Source organism: Artemia franciscana, chromosome 15 (genome assembly GCF_032884065.1).
Source record: "Artemia franciscana chromosome 15, ASM3288406v1, whole genome shotgun sequence".
NCBI classification, from domain to species: domain Eukaryota; kingdom Metazoa; phylum Arthropoda; class Branchiopoda; order Anostraca; family Artemiidae; genus Artemia; species Artemia franciscana.
Window position 1 is genome coordinate 43,251,409 of NC_088877.1, and position 20,746 is coordinate 43,272,154.

The 20,746-nt window shown below is 35.6% G+C and overlaps 1 protein-coding gene across 2 annotated transcripts in view; it reads right to left on the reverse strand.

The window, feature by feature from the left end:
* Positions 1-20,746, reverse strand: part of LOC136036510 (uncharacterized) — a 94,113-nt gene that overhangs the window by 30,493 nt on the left and 42,874 nt on the right. For both annotated transcript variants that reach the window (XM_065718801.1, XM_065718802.1), the window contains exons 4-7: positions 17,926-18,030; positions 15,541-16,031; positions 4,979-5,561; positions 2,084-2,335 (exon numbers count right to left, since the gene is read on the reverse strand). In XM_065718801.1, the coding sequence (XP_065574873.1) occupies positions 2,084-2,335; positions 4,979-5,561; positions 15,541-16,031; positions 17,926-18,030 (1,431 nt within the window). The remainder of the gene's footprint in view (positions 1-2,083; positions 2,336-4,978; positions 5,562-15,540; positions 16,032-17,925; positions 18,031-20,746) is intronic.

Consider the following 20,746-nt stretch of genomic DNA (forward strand, 5'->3'; position numbering starts at 1 on the left):
ATGCAGCCGAGTGTAAACCAGTAACTATCTCACTAAGTATATAGTTCGCTTTGATTTTAAAGATAAATTTGAAGTTTCTAAAGGACAAAATTAATTGAAAAGGTCAGAAGACTCTATTGCAAAAAAAAAAACAGTCCAAGGTCATTAATATTTAACCTCCATTAAATCTTTTTTACAGTCTATACATTAAATAACTTAAACTCGCTGTCTTTCTTATGTATAATCAAAAAATAAATCACCAATGCAACAGCACAAACACGTAAAAAAAAGAAAAAAAAAGAAAAAAAAAAGACAGATGGAGAAAAGGAAGACTGTTTTCCTACATTAGTAGTTAATATAGATCAGTACTTGAATGAGGCCTTAACCCTACTAATCCAAACAACTACATAGGTCAAACAGCATAGCATTACACAATCAACCATAAAGAAAAATCCATGGACCTTAGTACAGTCCCATAAAGTTTGGCACAGCTCCGACACGTTAGGCTTGTACCACCTGGTGTACTTAATTTCTGAGAGAGAGCAACCCTTTGTTAACAATTTTTTTGGGGGGGCCTGAAATAAGTTTTATACAAATTATGTTGTGCCATGCAGGTGTGCGAGGCGTTGTTGGAACGCCTTTTCATAGTTTAAAGTGACAACACTGAGAAAAATCTGATATTGCCACAAAAATTCATAGTTTTAAAACAAACATTAGAAAATTTTTAAGAAGATTTTCAGGAATAAATAAGCTTAAAATTGGTCCAAGGATGAAAAATACTTTGATTTTGATTAGCATATATGTCTCAAAATTACATGTGTTACCACATTATAATACAGAGAAATGGTGGTAAAAACTCTTACGGTAAAAGGGGTAAGCTAGTAAACTACATATTCAGAAGTTACACTACTTTTGAAACTACCACTGTTAATCTGAGCGTTTTTTTTTTTGTAAAAAAAAAACAACAAAAAAACATGGGCTCTAACTTGTTTTTATGGACAAACCTTGAATGTCTTGAAGTGATTTTTCCTTTAAAAAATAATCCCACCGATCAAACGAAAATTTAAACGGTTCATTTTAGCCGAGAATAGTTTTATTAGTAACTATAAAACTCGTAATTTTTTTTAGAAAAGTTTATTTTTATTTTAATTAGTGGATAACCATTTCATTTTGCTGCTGACTGTGATTATATGATTTTTAAAGGTTCTTAGTTAAACTACACAGTTTTTTAGCAGTTTAGCTGCATAGGTAGTTTACTACTGAAAAATTTTCGAAAAACTAATACAACTTCTATGACTCAAAACTTTTGCTCTTCTTACTGATTTAAGATTTCACGCAAGAATACAGGAGAGCCAATTCAGTTCCAAAAGGCGGGGCTATTTGGAATCACTTTTTGACACATACGCTTACGGGACAACCTGTTTACATTACAAAAATAAGTCAGAGACAATAACCAACGAAATTAAAGTACGCTTTTTACAGCAAAATTATAGGAAAATAATCTTTCTTTTCTTCTTTGATTAAATTACCAAATCAGAAAAGAACGTGCTAGTTCAAACTATAAAAAAATTTCAGTTGATATAATGTAAAATTACACACCAATAATAGCTTAAAAATAATAATTCAAGCTTGAGTGTGATTCTATCCCCCTCCCTCCAAGTGATTAAGTTCATTAAATTCATAACGTGGGAAAACAAACGTGCATACGGAAAAAGCCACAGTTCACGCTAATGATCCCTAGTGATCATTCGGAAAATATTTTAGCGGGAATTTCAAAGATGAAAAACACTCAGGTCAAATCAGGCAAAACAAAAAGAGAATATGAGAAACGAAGGGACAAGTCATAAGGGACAAGTCATAAGAATTTCAATATTTTTTGGGGAAGGAGGGGAGTACATGTCAGGAAACTTTATTTCGCTTAGCCTTTGGGGTAACCCATCTGAAGTGGAAAAAGAATCAAAATTAACTCTCTAAGCAAAAGAAAACCTCTTTACTGCTAGATGAATTAGAGAAAAACCAGAGAAGAACCAACCAAATGGGGCTGATAAGATAAGCAAATGCAGTGGCAGATAATTCAGACAAATTCAGCTAGAAGATGACTTACCTCTGCAGAATTTCTTACAGGGGGGTACAGCTTTTCCTTCCACACATGGCGGTTCTAATACAGCACAAGCATATTGTGCTGCCCTGGGATGACACTGAGACTTGATAATCATTTGAAAATAAGGCAGACTGAGGTTTCTTTCAGCTTCTGTCCTGTCCCCAGCAATGTTTGGAAGTTTTGTCCATACATAAGGCAGCACGTTTGAGCACATTGATGACGATGGTCTTGAGTCGCAATTTTCGAACATTGAATCTGAAAGGGTATAATCATTGATTATTTCATTATATAGTGTGTATCTCTACAGCTAAATATCAGATTGGGCGGTCTCTAATAACGATTGACTACTTTATATTAAGACAGCCTCTAGCTTTTCATGCTTTCAGAGTGTGTTGGTCTAGCAGATTATCTCCAGCTTTTACTCCGCCACTGTCAAATAATCAAAAGGCTTAAGTATTTTCGTATATTTAAACTAATACTCAAGTTCCCATTTTGTTATTCAACAATCAAAGGGTATAATCATTTAATTGGATTAAGCAATGTATCATTTGATTAATAATCATTCAAAATTTAATACCAACACTGACTGAAAAATGATAATTTGTAATTAATTATTGGTACAGTCTTATAAATTGCAATCTTCATAAGTCCAGTTTGACCTTTTAAATTGTGTCGTATTTAACCCTTTAACGTCTGGAAATTAACCTTATATATTTATAACTTTATATTACATAATATATTTATATTACATAACCCGTTTATGTCAACACAACTCTAGGTATTGGCACTCCCTGCCTAAATCTTGGAATGTTTCTGTATTTTTAACCACTGCGCCACTTTCTTTGGGAGGGTTCGTTTGGACCATCACTATGTGATATACCCATTTATCACTCCTCTGTGCAAGCGTATTTACAATTTTGTATTCAATCTTGTATTCCGTAAATTTTAGCTATTGTATATAACTTCCTTTTCATGAATCGGGGGGGGGGGGCTCAGATCCTGCAATTGCGTGTAATTTTTCTCAATAGACTGTTGATTGATCTGTTGATTGACTGTTGACGCACTGGGAATTAATGCGGATAACCCTCTTTCTGTAATAATTTTTTAGCTCCGTTTCGAAAAATATTTTATCGTTATATAAATACACTTAAGATGATGGACCAGTCTGAGCCAATCAGCCCGATGTACCCCTAGTAATTCGGTCCTAGTCAACCCTTACGTCTAAAAAATTCCCCAGTGCCCTCTACAGTTTTCTCAAAATATAATGTTGGGCTCCTTCTTGGCTCCTCTGGTCCACAAGGAGGAACTAGTCATCACCATATTTTAGTTGAAGAGGATTAAAGATACTTTAATTCTTGAAAAACATAACCGGACGAATTTATAAGAAAACGGAGCTATTTCAAATTTTAGGAGCAGCTTAAACTTCATTGATATCCTAATACCCCATTCTCAATTATATTTTACTTAAATAAAAATTTAGCTACCGGTAATTTCCCGTAGAATTTTCAGCCAATCAGAAAATTGTATGAAAAATTCGGAATAGCTCAAACTAGCGATCGCTAAATCTCGGTATAAGTTAATTACCATTGGGAATGGGCCTTAAGAGATAAGCCTAGCAAAACCATGAGCAGAGCAAAGCCCTATCAGAAAGCCTCAATAAGCAAAAAAATTTCGTAACAAAATTATCTGGGGAATAAGATAATTTAAAATTTCGTCAACAGCCCTACCAAGGAACGTTGAACATTTAACCTACTTGGCACGGTGTATCACGTTATTCCGGCTTTTGACAGGGCATCCGATACACAGGTATTTTGAACGGGTCAATAATGAAGCATCGGCAGCTTAATATATTTTGGGTTATTTTAAACACATTATAAAAGCAGTCGGAAGCCACTGAAAGAGACAATAAAAGGGAACAATAAAAAGGGACTTCATCCATGCATATGAAAACCCCAAAAAATGGAAACAGCAAAAAACAAAACAAAAAAATGGAACAATGTTGCTCCCAAAAGAATTCACGTATTTTTGGCCTTTATCTTCTTTTTGGTTCTTTTTCTATTCTACTATTTTGTTTCTTTTGCTGCTTCCTGCAATCATATTTGCACCAAATTCGCCTTGTCTAATACAGACAAAATGTTCATGTTGATTTCTTGTCTTTTTGACACGCCTTAGACCCATTTTGTTCTTTTATCTTGTTTTGGATTTTTGGTAGACCCCCCTCCCCCTTCTCTTGAGTGAAAATTCTGCTTAAGATCACCACTAAACTGGGGCTTTTATTTTGTTTGATATTATAAATAAGAAATTTTCCCCCGAACTAATTTGAAAAGTTGCTCCCTAGGTAGACAGCACATTCAGATATCACCTGTTGTACCACCAAATACCACCTGGCACATTCAAATAGAGCTTGAAACTAGAGTAGATAGGAGCTTGAAACATCTACAGTAGGGTTCTCTGATACGCTAAGCCCGATGGTGCGATTTTCGTTAAGGTTCTATGACTTTTAGGGGGGTTTACCCCTATTTTCTAAAATAGGGCAATTTTTTTCAGAATTGTAACTTCTGATGGGTAAGACTAAACTTGATGAAATTCATATATTTAAAATCAGCATAAAAATGAAATTCTTTTGTTGGTGGTTTTGTTTGGTCGACCCTTACTACAGTTAGTTACCACAAATTGTTTGATAAAAATCACCAAAGAGTGCATATAACTAATTAGGCTGCGTATTTCTCATAATAATTTCCTGGTGTTATTCTATCCCCAAAAATGGAAGCTCCACTTAATAAGGTTAAACAAATACTAGATATTAAACAAATAAAAAAGCAACATAAAAACAAGCAAAGCAATGAGGCTCTATCAACCAAAACCAGTTTTTTCAATCATATAAGATGGAAGCCTTACCGACTTCCTCTTTCTCTTCAGCTTCTTCTGAAGATCCTTCATCAGAAGCTATTTCTAACGATGGAGGTGGTGCAGTCCGCAAATCTTGAACTGCACTAGTCTGAGATGTGGCCTGCTGCTTACCAACAGAAGCTAACAAAGCTGCAAGTTCTTGAGGATCAACAGGCTCAACTTCAACAGAGTCTTCATCTCTTCCTTCTAATTCTGTAACATCTTCTCTCACTTCATTAGATCCTAAGATGCTATTATTTGCTTCAACTGGAACAAAGAGTGGTCGTTCTTCAGCAGGAAGATTTTGCTCTGGTATTTGTGTTTCATCTGATTCATTGTTGTTTTGAGCATCAAAGACATCAGGGAGTACGACAGCATTATTGGATTCAATGTCTTTACCAGTGTCTGTGTCATCAAACTCATCACTCTCATCATCAGTAGACATCTCAGAAGAGGTATTTGATGCATCAGGTTGAGCTTGATCTTGCTCTATCGAAGCTATAGGGGATTCTGGAAAGTTCTCGGATATCACTGCTTTAATGGTAGTTGTGGTGCTAATTGGTTCAGGAGATGTTGACGTTGATGTTGGTTCCTTCAAAGAAAAATAAAAGTTAAATTTTCTATCTTGAGGAATATGCTTTTTATTGCACGTTAATTTATGTCCTCTTAGATTTATCCATCTATTATCATTTGTTTTTACCAAGCCCATTTTTTTTATCCTATTATTTGAAGATTTTTTTATTTAAACATGTTACGATTCGCGTAAACATAACACATAATCAAGAAACTACAGTTTTTTTTAAGAAGACAGCCTTGGATATACAGATAACGTGCCGAGAAGTAATTCAATCCCATTTCTTCATTATTCTCTAGTGATTAAATTTCTTAGAAAATACAGAGATTAAATGGCTTGATCCATTCTTTTTATATATATTTCAGATTACGGAAAAAAGTACTTTTAACGAAAGTTTTTATTAGTAAAAAATATACATAACTTGAAAATTAATTTACGTAACAAACTTTCATATTCTTATATTTTTATTATGTATATGAGGGGGTTTGTCCCCTCGTTAGTACCTCGCTCTTTACACTAAATCTTAAGTTTTGTCCCAATTCTTTAAGAATTACCCCTGACTCAGAAAGGCCGTAGAATAAATAGTTGAAATTACTAAAAATACTTTAGCATAAAGAGTCAGGTATTTATCTCCTCCTAAATACCTCGCTCTTTAGGCTAAAGTATTTTTAGAACCCCTCATATGCGTAATAATCTCTGTTCGTTTTAAGTTTTAATGCTACTCCTTACTTTCAATTGAAAAAACTGTTTCATGTTTATTTTTGCATTGTTATGGCACTTGGTAGTAACCAAGTGACATATAGCAATCGCAAATTCTGTCGGTCTGTCTGTCGGTCCCGGTTTTGCTACTTTAGGCACTTCCAGGTAAGCTAGGACGATGAAATTTGGCAGGCGTATCAGGGACTGGACCGGATTAAATTAGAAATAGTCGTTTTCCCGATTTGACCATCTGGGGTGGGAGTGGGGGGCCGGTTAATTTGGAAAAAATAGAAAAATGAAGTATTTTTAACTTACGAACGGTTGATCAGATCTTAATGAAAATTGATGTTTGGAAGGATATCGTATCTCAGAGCTTTTATTTTAAATCCCGACCGGATCTGGTGACATTTGGGGGGGGGGGGGTTCGGAGGGGAAACCTAAAATCTTGGAAAACACTTAGAGTGGAGGGATCGGGATGAAACTTGGTGGGACATATAAGCACACGTCCTAGATACGTGATTGACATAATCGGAACGGATCCGCTCTCTTTGGGGTGGTTGGGGGGAGGGTTAATTCTGAAAAATTAGAAAAATTAGGTATTTTTAACTTACGAAGGGGTGATTGGATCTCAATGAAATTTGATGTTTAGAAGAATATCGTGTCTCAAAGCTCTTATTTTAAATCCCGACCGGATCTGGTGACACTGGGGGGAGTTTGGGGGGAATCTAAAATCATGGAAAACGAGTGGAGGGGTCGGGATGAACCTTGGTGAAAACGTATCTAAGAAGTCTTAGATACGTGATTGACATAATTGGAACGGATCCGCTCTATTTGCGGGAATTGGGGGGAGGGTTAATTCGGAAAAATTAGAAAAAATTAGGTATTTTTAACTTGCGAAGGAGTGATCGGATCTTCATGAAACTTCATATTTAGAAGGATCTCGTAACTCAGATCTCTCATTTCAAATCTCAACCGGATCCAGCGTCATTGGGAGGGGGCCCGGAAATCTTAGAAAATACTTAAAGCGGAGAAATCAGGATGAAACTGGATGGGAAGAATAAAAACAAGTCTAAGATACGTGACTGACATAACCGAACCGGGTCCGCTCTTTTTGATGGAGTTTGGGGGGGGGGGGGGTAACTCGGAAAAATGGTGTATTTGTAACTTACGAACAGGTAATCAGATCTTAATGAAATTTGATATTTAGATGAATCTTGTGCTTTAAAGCTCTTATTTTAAATTCCGACCAGATCCTGTGACTTTGGGGGGAGTTGGAGAGGGAAACCGGAATTCTTGAGAAACGTGATAATTGAGGTATTTTTATCTTACGAATAGGTGATCGGATCTTAATGAAACTTGATATATAGAAGGAACTAATGTCTCAGATGCTCCATTTTCGACTCGAATCGGATCCGGGGACATAGGGGGTTGGAGGAGGGAAACAGAAATCTTGGAAAACGCTTAGAGTGGAGAGATCGGGATGAAACTTGATTGGAAGAATAAGCACAAGCTCTAGATACGTGATTGACATAATTGGAACGGATCTGTTCTCTTTGGAGGAGCTGGGAGGTGTTAATTTGGAAAAATTAGAAAAATTGAGGTATTTTTACCTTAAGAACGGGTGACGGCTGATATTTAGAAGGAATTCATGTCTAAGAGCTCTTATTTTAAATCCCGACCAGATCTGTTGACATTGGGGGAGTTTGGGGGGGGGGAATCGGAAATCTTGGAAAACGCTTAAAGTGGAAGAATCGGGATGAAGCTTGGTGGATAGAATAAGCAAATGTCCTTGATACGTGATTGACGTAACCGTACTGGATTCGCTCTCTTTGGGGGAGTTGGGGGGAGGGATTTAGTGAGTTGCTGTTTCCCCCTATTGGCCAAAAAAAGGCAAATTTTCTCAGTCTAGTAACTTTTGATGACAAAGACTAAATTTGATGAAACTTATAAATTTTAAATCAGCATAAAAATCCGATTCTTTTGATGTATCTTTTAGCATCAAAATTCCATTTTTTAGAGTTTTGTTTACTATTGACCCGGGTCGCTCTTTACTACAGTTCGTTACCACGAACTGTTTGAAATACGTATCTGTACATACGATCAGATGATAAAAACACTCGAGAGGACTCATGGCGCAATAAATCATCTGTAGAATATTTTGAGTTAAGCCATTGAGTTTTGAGTGCAACAAAGTGATGTATGGTGACAGGTGCAGGCAGATTCAGACCTTGGGGAAGTTTTTTCCCAACATAACATGGAATTCAAAATCAGAATGAGCAAAGGCCACCATTTTTTGTATTTTTAAGCGTATTTTTCTTTTGCTACTATTATACAAAAACAACTAACTAGAGGAAGCCTAGAGAAGTCATATTTAAGCAATGTAAATTTGCTCTCTAAAAAAAAGTACATGATAGGCCGAATACGTCTCTCCCCCTCCATGACAGGGGGAGAGACCAAGCTCCATTCATAGATACTAAAACCGCCTTCGATAATATAGCCTTGGATCTTTTTTTTACTATTCCAACATCCGATCTATTTCAATTTCAAGTTCTTCAGTATAGAATGGCGTACAAACGCCATTCTTCAGTATAGAATGGCGTCATTAGATCCAAGCGTCATTAGCGTACAAACGTCATTAGATCCAAGAAGAGAAAATGTTTTATATATTTCTAAATGAAGCACAAACGCCACTGCATATATCATCAAGAGGTAATGGTGATAGTTGTAGTGCAGTTTGACATATGCCATTTGATTTTAGGCCCAATGAACTGATTACATATTTAAAATGGAACTTGTTAAAAATGATTAGTGATAATTAACTACCTGTACCTGTAAAAAGACCCAGCGACTAAGACCCACGCCCTCTGTGCCAGCAATGGCTCTGGTGGATCTTTACCCCTTTAATAATAACTAAATAGTACAATAATTTGAATAAAAATTTTGGAACAATCTGTAAAATCATTTTGAGGGCACGGGTCTTGAGGCTCTCCTGTGTACGTCCTTGGGCCACAACTAATAGACCATATTTTATGCAAAACCCTTTTTGAGGTTCGTTTCTAAGGAGTTTTATTAATGAATATTTCAAAACGGAATTATTCCTAATTTCTTAGGAAACTTTTTCGGCACAATTCTACTAAATCGCTAAAGAACTAAACCTTCGGCCACTGGTAACTGATAGATTTTTAAAGGTTTTTTTTATCGAAGGTTTGTTTCACAAATATGGTAGTATGACCTTTTTACCAACATTAGCAATTTTTTTTTTTTTACTGAAATTAAGTTTATTTAAGTTTAAGTAGATGACCATCAACATGGTAAAGCTGCAAAGCTAAAGTTTATTGATAGATGCACGTATTTTAGGCTTATAAGGATAGTCAAGGCCAACCATTTCAGCATCAAGACTGAACACAATGAATTTGTTAAGGTAACTTAGCCATGGTTATAACCAGAGTCTTATCCAGGATTTTTCTGGGGGGGGAGGGGGTACAAAACAACGTTAAAAAAAGCAACACAAATTTATTTGGTATTTGTCTTTTATAGTGCCAATGCGAATAGAAGCCAAGTAGAATCGGCTTTCATTTAGTTCACGATCTGTATTGAAAGAGAATTTTGTCTGACCATGGATGTTAAAATGAAAATTTGGGATTGTATTTGAGATTATTTAGACTATACTGTATTATTTTATATTATGTTATATTATATTTGTTTTTTATTATAATATGGTGCTCGTATGATATAGCGCCAACCTCAAATTCTTCATCTAAGCACAACCTGTTTCTTTAACGCTCAATCCTAATGAAATATAAAAAAAAAAAACGATAAAAATATAATACCTAGCCTTATCAAACTTGATTTGGTACTTATGTTTTGTAGCCACCACACTCAAGTTCAGTCAATAACTAAAGTTTGGTTAAGAATCGGGGAGACGATTGGGTGAAATCCACTCTAAACGCAACTCTTAATGACATTAATGCGTTCTGGTTGGCCTGTTTTCTATAAGTTTATTCTGTAGTTTCCATAATTTTGTTAATAAAGTATTATATTTTCATCATATTTTGTAAAATTTCATTAGGAATGAGCGTCAGAGAAACAGGTTCTGTAAGCGTAGGCGCTAAATTTGAGGACCATTTCAAAGATAACTACCATTTATTTATAAAATTAAATTTAAAAAAAAAACAAGTTTTTTTTTAACTGAAAGTAAGAAGCGGCATTAAAACTTAAAACGAACAGAAATTATTCTGTATATGAAAGAGGTTGTATCCTCCTCAACGCCTCGCTCTTCACGCTAAAGTTTGACTCTTTCTCACAACTCCTACTTTTTAAAACAATTCAAAACTTTAGCGTAAAGAGCGAGGCGTTGAGGAGAGGACAGCCCTTTTCATAACGGGAATAATATCTGTTCGTCGCTCCTTACTAACAGTTAAAAAAACTTGTTTTTTTATATAATTTCTGAACGTTTTTGAATTAATGCATGTTTTGATTTTGGCTCACCGCAGATGAATAATTAAAACAAACTTTACATATTTTTTTTTTTTTGCTAAATGGCTTTCTCATAGTTTTGATCGGACAATCTTGATAAGAAAAGGAGGATGGGGGAGGATGTCTAGTTGCCCTTTAAATTTTGATTACTTAAAAAGGCAACTATATCTTTTTATTTTTTTACGAACGTTTTTATAAAACGTTTTATACATAGGTAATATACGTAATACGTAATATACGTAATAATTAATATACGTAATACGTAATATACGTAACAAACATCAATAAATATACGAAACTTACGAATTAACTTACGTAACGAACATGTACATTTGTATATTTTTATTATGTATATGAGAGGGTTCGGCCCCTCGTCAATTCCTTGCTCTTTGCACTAAAGCTTGAATTTCGTCCCAATTCTTTAAGAATGACCACTAAATTATAAACGCCGTAGAATAAATAGTTGAAATTACTAAAATATACTTTAGCATAAAGAAGGAGGTATTGTGGAGGAGATGGAACCCCTTCTATGCGTAATAATTTCTGTTCGTTTTATGTTTTAAATCTGCTCCTGATTTGCAGCTGAAGAAACTTTTTTTATTTATTTTCTCTTTGTTTTTTTTTTAATAATGCTAGAAAATCTTGCACCCCCTTCATGGAAATTCTCTTCCTTCATGATAAATTCCTCCGTGGAAAGATCCTCCCACGTAACCCGCTCCCCCCCCCCCCATTGCGAAAAAGTCCCCCTGAAAATGTCTGTGCACTTCCAAATAACCATTACTATGTATAAACAATGGTCAAAGTTAGTAACTTGCAGCCCCTCCCCCAGGGACTGTGGGGGATGAAGTAGTCCCAAAAGACATAGTTATTAGGTTTTTCGACTATTCTGAATAAAATGGCTATCCCAAAATTTTGATCTGGTGACTTTGGGAAAAAATGAGTGTTTTGGGGAAAATTAAACATTTCATGTTACCACGAACCGTTTGGTTCATTTTTGTTATGTTTTTACGGGCCAGACTACTGGATACGGCCTTGGTTATAACTACTGCAACTGTTTCTTTTTGCAAAGTCAAAATTTATTTTGACACGGTAAACAAACATTGACATGACAAAAATTTGTCAATATATTGTAATTCAGCGCCCTTGCCATTAAATAATTTTCAGTTTTCTAAAAGAAAACTCCCAAATATTCAATTTTCATCCTTTAGAACAAACTTTCACTAAAATACCAAAAGGCTGTTAAACCGGTATTTTACGTGACTTTGTTCTAAAGTACAGATTTGTTTTTCCTTAAAAGTTCGTGACATATTTAATGATCAATTTAAAAAGAAACATTTGGGCAAAATAAACATTTTAAGAAACCTTCAAGTCACAAATTTGCAAATATTTAACTGATAAGTTAATATGTACATCAATTTTATTCGTGAATACACCCACTAATCTAATGCCAAGGGGGGGGGGGGTTAAAAAGTCAGCGTCGGTGCTATTTTAATGGACTTAGTCCTAAGAAGCCCAGCAAGGAATGTGGGAGAGAACGGAATCAAGTGATCAAGAATCAAGAATCAAGACTTAGATTATACTGAGGATTTGAACGTCCCCGATAAAAATGCTAGCAAAACCAATGAATTTTTGGATGTTTCGAGAGTTCAGGGTGGGAGAATTAGTCTGAAAATTAATGTTAAGAAGATAAAGTCACTAGGACAGAGAATAAATGAAGGTGAAGAGGTCATATTGGGTAAAGAGAAGACCGAACAGCTTATTTACCTAAGGGGTGGTGGTGGCAAAGTTGGAGCTGATTTTCCGAAGTCAAGTGAAAATGACAGTGAAAAATAGAAAATGAGCCATATGGTACTATAAAGGCAAAGGTATCCTAAAAAAACAGATCTGTTTCTGTGGATGCTTGAATTACCGAGGCCTATCTTAGTTTTGACAAGATTTTTGAATACGCTAAATTTCAGCTGGCAAAATGGGGTCTGGAAGAGGGAGGGGGAAATCACCCCTCACTTCTTAGCAAATTACAGCCCTTGGTCAAGGGTGTTTTTTCAAAGTTAAGAAATGTTTGAAAGAATAGAAAAATAAGTTTGAATAGGAAGATATAGTTCTGAAGCGTTGGCACTTCGAAAGAAGGAGGAGGGTTTGTTAAATATATTGTGGAAAAATTGTCTACGGAATTTTTGGGTGCGCGTCCGACTGGCCTTATTTCAAACAGTAAGCTGAACGAAAAATCTGATTCAATCCTGCTTTCTAGGGCTATAGTGAGAGAAAGGTTGAAATGGCTAGAAAACAGATCTCCAAATGGAAATTAAAATACTTCTAAAGATAGGCCTTGTCGGCCAATCATCTAAGGCAAAAAAATTCAGAAACAATCTGTATTGTTTCTAAATAGGATTGCAGGAGGTCATGAGGAAAGATTTAAGGGAGAGTGAAGCTTCTTTGGAGGATGTAATGAGGAAGGTCTCGAATACATTGGGATGGAAGAGCAGTGTGCGTAGGTGTATTGGCCTCAGGCAGCTTGATGCATAAGTGAGCTGTTAGTAGTAGTAGTACTAGCAGTAGCAGTATTGTATTTTTCTATTATTTTCCAAATACATCCGTCAAGGACGGGAGGAAGGATAAATTGTATTAAACTGGTCGATATTAAACGAAGGTTCAAATTAAGTTGAGGAATGATACGCAATTGCTTTTGTAGCTTTTTATCACTCCTCAGCTTGGTTAGTCTGGGGAGTAATCATTCCTTAATAAAATAAGGAAAGTTTGCTTATTCCTTTATAACCAACATCATTCCTTAATATGACGTAGAAAGTGAGGAATAAACTGGAATGAGGCTTTCTCAATAGAACCGGCCTTTAGATTTTTGGTGTACTTTCGTCAGAATCCTAGGGGGGGGGGAAGTTAGAGCCGATTTTCTCAATTCAAGCTAATATGACCAAGTGAAAAAATGAAAATGAGCCATGCAGTACCATAAAGGCAAAGGTGTACTAAAGAATACTGATCTATTTCTGTGGATGCTAGAATTCTTTGGGCCTATCTTAGTTTTGAAAAGAACTTTGGACACTGAATTTTAGCTTGGGGGGAAAAACTGCTGTCTGGGGGGAAGTTGCCCCCTGTTGCATAGTAAATTACACTCCTGTTTTAGCCATAGTGCTTATCATCTATATCTGGACGACTTAAACAAAATATGAAAGTATTTTAAGGGCCTAATTTGACAAAAATTGCGTGCTCATTTAGTCTTTTATAGACAAACAACAAATGAATCAGCCAATTCGTAATCTTATTTTTCTAAGATGTATTGAAAAAATCAATTTTATTGGGGGATCTGTTTTCCGGTTTGTCCAAATGGAAACGCGGCGTAACAGCTAATTCTGGGATTCTCATTAATGAGACCCAATACGAGTTATCAATGACTTACATACAAAAGGAACGGCTGCCCTCGGGAGGTAAATGAAAGTGTAAGTTAAAGAACTTAAGTGGGTTGGAATTTGTTATGCACTTTCACCAGTCAGAACTGCAAGCCTTAAGCTTTCATGGGTTTCTTTAATTACTTCCTGTCTTAATGAAAGGCTACATTTTATAAATGTGTGCTTTTCAATATTGCCAGGGTATTTGTGTACACTGCGGCTTTTGACAGGGTTCTAGAACTCTTGAAAAATAGTCAATTAGTCATAGTTGACTAATAGGGTAAGGTTCACTGGTACGCCTTAAAGAATATTTTTTCAGATGTCCTACCAAGTGGTTAGTGCGCTAGAATTAAGGCCCTTTGTCTGTGAGGACATGGGTCCAAGTCCTGTGTCGCTGGTTATTTGGTTTGAACGTGAGTCTGTAAGCTCAGTCAGAGTCGACCCAGCTCCAAATGAATACCTGGGGTTATCTGAGGAAGGTAAGCAGGAAGGGTGTGCGAAACACATGATGGCTGGCGCAGACCCCCCATTGCACTTCCTGACTAAAGGGGTATGAAATGAAGATCAACACCAGCGGTAGGGATTGTAAAATCCAATGCCTTCTGAATTCTCAGAATTCTTCAGAATCCACTGTTCACAACACTCTGCCTTCTTTACCTTAAGGAATAATACAAGTAAGTATCTATGAATAATTTAACTTTGTTTTGAGGATTTTATAGGAATTCCTTCCAGATAGTAAAAATGCAGCAATAATAATTATTCAATAGTAGGTCATTATTATTCAATTATTAGTTGGGTACTTGTTTTCCAAGTATACGTTAAAGCTCCTCATTTTTTTTTTTTTTTTTTTTTTATCACTTTTGGAACATCTTAGTCCCCTGATAGCAAAAACAGTTTTTCTTGCCAGCATTTTCCTACCAAAAAATAATTTTGCAAAACTGATCCCAAAGAGATGTCCCTAAAGTCTCAAACTTTGTGTTTGTTCCCCTCTAGACTTTTAAATCCCCCTTTTAAATTTAGACAAATACTTTTTGTGAGTATTTTCATCAAACAATGAAAATTAGTTTCATTGTTTGGTTTAATGGAAAAACGACAAATTTACCCCTACCTCAGATTTGAAAAAATATATCTTTTCCCCACCACTCCGGATTTAAAAAATAAAATATGGCCCCTCCCTTAAATTCTCATGAATTGATGCCACTGATTGTAAGCTGAAACTACGGATTCCAGAACACTAACAAAGGGGTAAGAAAAAAAATTGCGTACTTTAATGTGATAATGTAATTTTGCGATAGATGTTGACTATGTCTCTAAGATCTTTCTTGAAAATTTTACGATCCATTTTACCTAAGCTTTACCCTGAATGTTTCTTTGGGTACTGAGTGCACTATAAATATAAAAATCAGAATTGAATTTAAACGAACCTTTAAAATTTCCGCTTCTGCTTTCTTTTCTGGCTCTTTCATCATCACTTCTGTCGTGTTCCCCTTTACAACTTGAACAACTTTTGAGCTGACTGAAGATGAGACGGAGGAAGAGACAACAACTACGTCAACTTTGGGCTCTTTTCTCTTAAGCTCCTCATTTCTTTGGCGATTGGCCAAATCAGCAAGCATAAACTTTTCCATCTCATCATCATCATCACTATCCTTCATCATCTTATTGTCTTCTTTATCAAAGGCTTCACTGTTATCTAACTTTGGTTCAGGTTCTGGAGATGGTTCAGGCTCTGGTTGTGGAGCTGGTTCTGGCTCTGGTGCGGGTTCTGGTACCGCCTCTTGCTCTGGCATCGATTCAGCATTGGTTTCTGGCTCTAACTCATAGGGTAGTATCTTAGACTCAACTGGTGAGTTTACAGCCAAGCCAGGTAACGCGGGAGGTTCTGGAACTGGCTCTGGTTGACTTTCTTCTTTATCTACACAAAAGGCACAAATGTTATGGGACAAAGCTGTGACTAGACATACAAAGATGGTGAAAAATTGCATCCATGAAGTACAGGACAAAACACAGGCAGCAACACAAAAAAAAAGCATACACCCTATAGACGAAATCGTTAATACTTATGTTATACTTACGTTATACTTACGTTAATACTTATATAACACCCTATAGACGAAATCGTTAAAAAATATCTGAAAGTAAGCTTTATTTTTAAACAACTTTTCGGTTTTGTATTTATATTCAATATTTAGGAAATATCGATGTTCAAGTAGTTATTTAAATACAATAATAAACTATATTTGGAGAAATTAGATGGATTGCAATATTTTTAGCCCTATTAGCGGCAACCCCATTTAGTGAGAGTTTTTATAAGAAGTGCCCTGCTCATTTAGCCAATAGCACACGCGCACAGAAACCAGGATGTCAGTATTGCATGCTGAAATATGCTGTTATTAAAATTGCCTGTTTTGGACTACCACTTCTCAAAACCAAAAAAGAGCCAGTCCCCTTCCTCCCTTACTGATAAGTACTGTATTTATTCCTTTTGTACATTTTGTAAATTTTGTAAATGTGAATAACTTGTTACGTAGACTATTCAGATATAACCGGGCTAATTTTGCTGATCATTTCTTGAATAAACCAATAAATAAAATCTAAACTTTGATATTCCAATTAAGGCGCGAAAATTTTTCGATGAAAGGTAATTATTTTTTATTCAAAGATTTCTTTAAGTACTAAATAAATACTAATATCCCTGCATTCATTCCGCATATGCTGTAACTGTGTTAGTACCTTGTTACAATGTGTTCTCAATGAGTTTCCTTAAATTGACACTTTTTCTTCTTTATATTCGGCAATGAAACGCCTGGTTATTTTTCTGTGTGTGAACACAGAGTTATACTCCATTTCAAAAAATATTTTAAAATTTCTATTTTCAAACTTCAGAAAAGTCAATTATGAGTTTTTAGTATTTTTTACAACATGAAATTTCAAAGTTCTAGTCAGGTATGCAGCGGGAAAATTGAAGAAACCGTATGTTTTGAGCAGGGCCGTATCTAAAATCTTTTTCGGGGGAATTGCAAAAAAAACTTTAAAAGCGCATCAAAAAATTGCTCATATTCACTTTTGTTACGTCTTCACGAGTCGTACAAACATTTTGGAGGGGGGGTAACAAACCCTTAGACCTCACCCCGGATACAGCCTTGGTTTTGGTTATTTTTGTGTCATTGGTATTTTCTGTTCTCCCAAGTTACAGGCATTTTTAGTACCGAAATGGGAAGACGTCGCTGTTGAAGCACCAGTTTGGGATGACGGGAAAGGCTTCGTCCACGCCCTAAGGCCTAGAGAAACTAAGGCCTAGGATAGGGTTAGTTACAGACCATTAGGGCTTTTTCTTTGGGGCAAGGGGTGTTAAAAGACTTTTCGTTTTTTAAATGTTTAAATAAAACAACTTTGATTCTTGAATTCCTAAAAAAAGGTCTTAGGGTATTTCATTATAGTGAAGACAGAGCCGTTTCCAGGGAGGGCGACCGGGTCAGTCACCCCAGGGACCACATCTGTGGGATTGCCCATTTTTTCCAAATTTTTCACCATTAATTAGGCTTTTTGGTTATATTTTGAGTCGGGAGGAGGTGTTTTTTTTTCCAGAGCACCGCCAACCCTAAGGACGGCTCTGAGTGAAGAGGTTACATTTTTTTTAATAATCTTTTTCCATTATTTATATACTAAACGTAATGACTTACTATAAACATTTATTTTTTTTCGTACAAATTTCAAAGCTTTCTAGCTTTAGAGTTTTCTAGAAATATCTTAATTTTCAGGCGATTTTTGAACAGCTTCAAAAAATTAATAAAGATAAAAACTATTACCTTTGTCTAAACTTTTATTTCCTTTCATCCACGGATCGCTCCAATCATCAAAGTTGTCGTTGTTCGGTCGATTTATTTTTCTATTTTGGTTCATTTCTTTGACATCTAAAAATAAATCGAATTTTTTTTAAAGGAATCAAACTCAAAATTGATTTCTAAACTTGGTTTCAAAATTGACCCAATTGCTTTTAGGTGATTTGGCTTACCGCTATTTTTAAAACAAATAAATGTAAGTGACTATCTCAAAGATCTAACATGCTTTTAGATGGGGAAGGGGTATTCTCATTGCTTAGATTTACAAAATCATCAGTATTTAATTTTAAAATTATGGGCTTGGAAAAGCCAAGGTCTTCTGCTCACAATTCGACGCGAGTTCTACTCCCGTTTTTCAAATTTTGCGAGTTCCAAATAATTGAACAGCCCAAAGGACCCTTGCAGACAATTTATCAATGGAGCGAGCCCGTAAAAATTTATATGTAATATGGAAGTTACGTTTTCACAAGACAGTTCTCCGTTTTTACAGGAAGACCTCATGCTTTTAATGGACGTTGTAAAATTTACTACTCCCTCCCCCAGTGTAAGGTCTTTTGTCTAGCTTTGTGCCTTTATGCATAAAAGTGTCTAGTCGACTTATCAAATGTCACAGAAGAGAATAAAGGGATTTTAGAAATATAGTATATTCCCTTATAACATTCTTTCTATAACATTCATTTATTCCGAAAGCAATAACGAACTTTGGGGAAAAACCAGCATCAAAGAAGCATCGGGGTATGGCTAAATACAGGTTTTAGTTATTGCTTCTGGGTGTACGAGACTTTACGGGTATCATGCTTGAAAGCTGAAATCTTTCCGTTGATGTAAAAGAATTGTATTTCAAGATGTTAGGTTTAGGCTTACTTACAAAGTAAAATTCTAAGTATTTTATAAAGTACGTTAATTCCCACTGATAAAAACGCTCGTTGGGAATGAAAAAAAATCATTACAAACAACAAAAACTAAGCTGAATCATACAATTCCCATTTCATTTTAAATGTTTTTTTCATTTATATTTTACAATCATTCATGTTTCATAATATATATTTATCATATATTTTATTATCATTTATATATTATATTATCATTTATATATTTTCATTATATATTTATATTATTTAATTATATATTTTCATTTATGTTTTGGTCCGAGAAAATGCTCTAACAAGGACGGACGCGGTATAAAGGATGGATCTATCCCGATGCTGAGAAACGAATAAGGATCTCCACTTCACCATAACCTCCTTCCTCCACGCCTATCTCCGGAAGGAAACCCTAGTCTGCTGATAGCACGTTGAAGTAGGCCTGTTACGAGCTTAACCAACTAGAACATTGACTGCAGACACCATTGCAGGTTGACCTTGAGGAGTGGTTTCCTTCGACACAGCATTGAACTGGATTTTTCCCGATAGACATTACGCTTGATACAGAGATGAATAGCTGAAGGAATAATGCAAAGAATTTTTTATTAAATTGTATATGCAAAAGTAAACAAATAATGGAGAAATGGAGTTATTACATATTCTGTTACATTTTTGGGTTTTCTATTTAACAGTCTCTTTAACATTCCAAAAACTAGTAGGTATCCCTTAAGACTGCATGAGAACATCCACCATTATTTTTTATATTATAAGTTTTTATTTTATCGTAATGAAATGGTCCATTATATAATTCTACTGAAAAACATATATTAACGAATTTCTTAAGTTGACGGAGTGAATTAAAAGAAATTTGCCGGTATTTATGGTAACAATAAGAAAAAACATATAAAGAACATAATGCAAATTGTAAATCCTAAGAAGAAACTGGGACTCATGACGTTTCTAAAACGTGACTTCCAAAATGATATCTAAAAGTTCATTGTACTTAAGTTGATCAGAAAACATGACGCAGAACTTCCTCAGAAGTTGAACGAAAAGGTAAATGAACAGGGTTGCCACTCGGTGACAAAAAACGACTAGATTTTCGTAATACTCTGGTTGATTTAGTGATTTTCTTGAATAATCTAGTGGTTTATGTGCAAATTTAGTGGTTTTTCAAGGTAATGTAAAAAATCACTAGAAATAGCGATTTATCCCTAGAGATGGCAACGCTGGAGTGATTAGAGCTGTGGTTCTTCTGTTTCCATTTCTCCTCCCTCTCCATTGGCTTAACTTGAAGGGTAAGGTGGCAGTCAGGGCACAGATTTAAAAGTTTAGTGCCCCTAGGCCAAAGCGTTTTTCCCGCTCCGTTTTTGAAAATTTTTTAGGGAAATCACCAAAAATTCGGGGATAGTGGAAGCACTGAACAGATTGTAACTGGTGAGCCAAAAGCAAAGAAAGGAAAAAGTGACACTGAACCCTCATCTGCCATTCTTGGGAGACATCTGACAGTTTATAAGTGGCCACGGAATTCCTATTTTGTTTCGAGATCACTTTTCTGTGAATAGGCAGCGCAAAGGCGGAGTGAACCTGGCCTTTTGAAGATAAATCATACCAGTCCAGTTTTATTAAGACAAAAATCACTTAATGATAATTTAGTCACCCCTAGGCCTGGGCCTATTGGTAAATCCAGGCCTGGTGGCAGTGCTCTAGTGGCACTAAACTAGCAGTGCCACAATTTTACAGCCCGACTTGACAGAAGGCAGTTAATCCCCCACCCCTAGTGGCCAGTTACATGACCTCAGGGAAAGATATAAAGTTTTATCTGTTTCTCTCTCTTTTCTTTTTTTTAATTTAGAATTCTCCCTTTTTTACTACTTTTTTAGTTTAGATTTTCTCTCTCCTCTTACCTACTATATTCAAGCCAT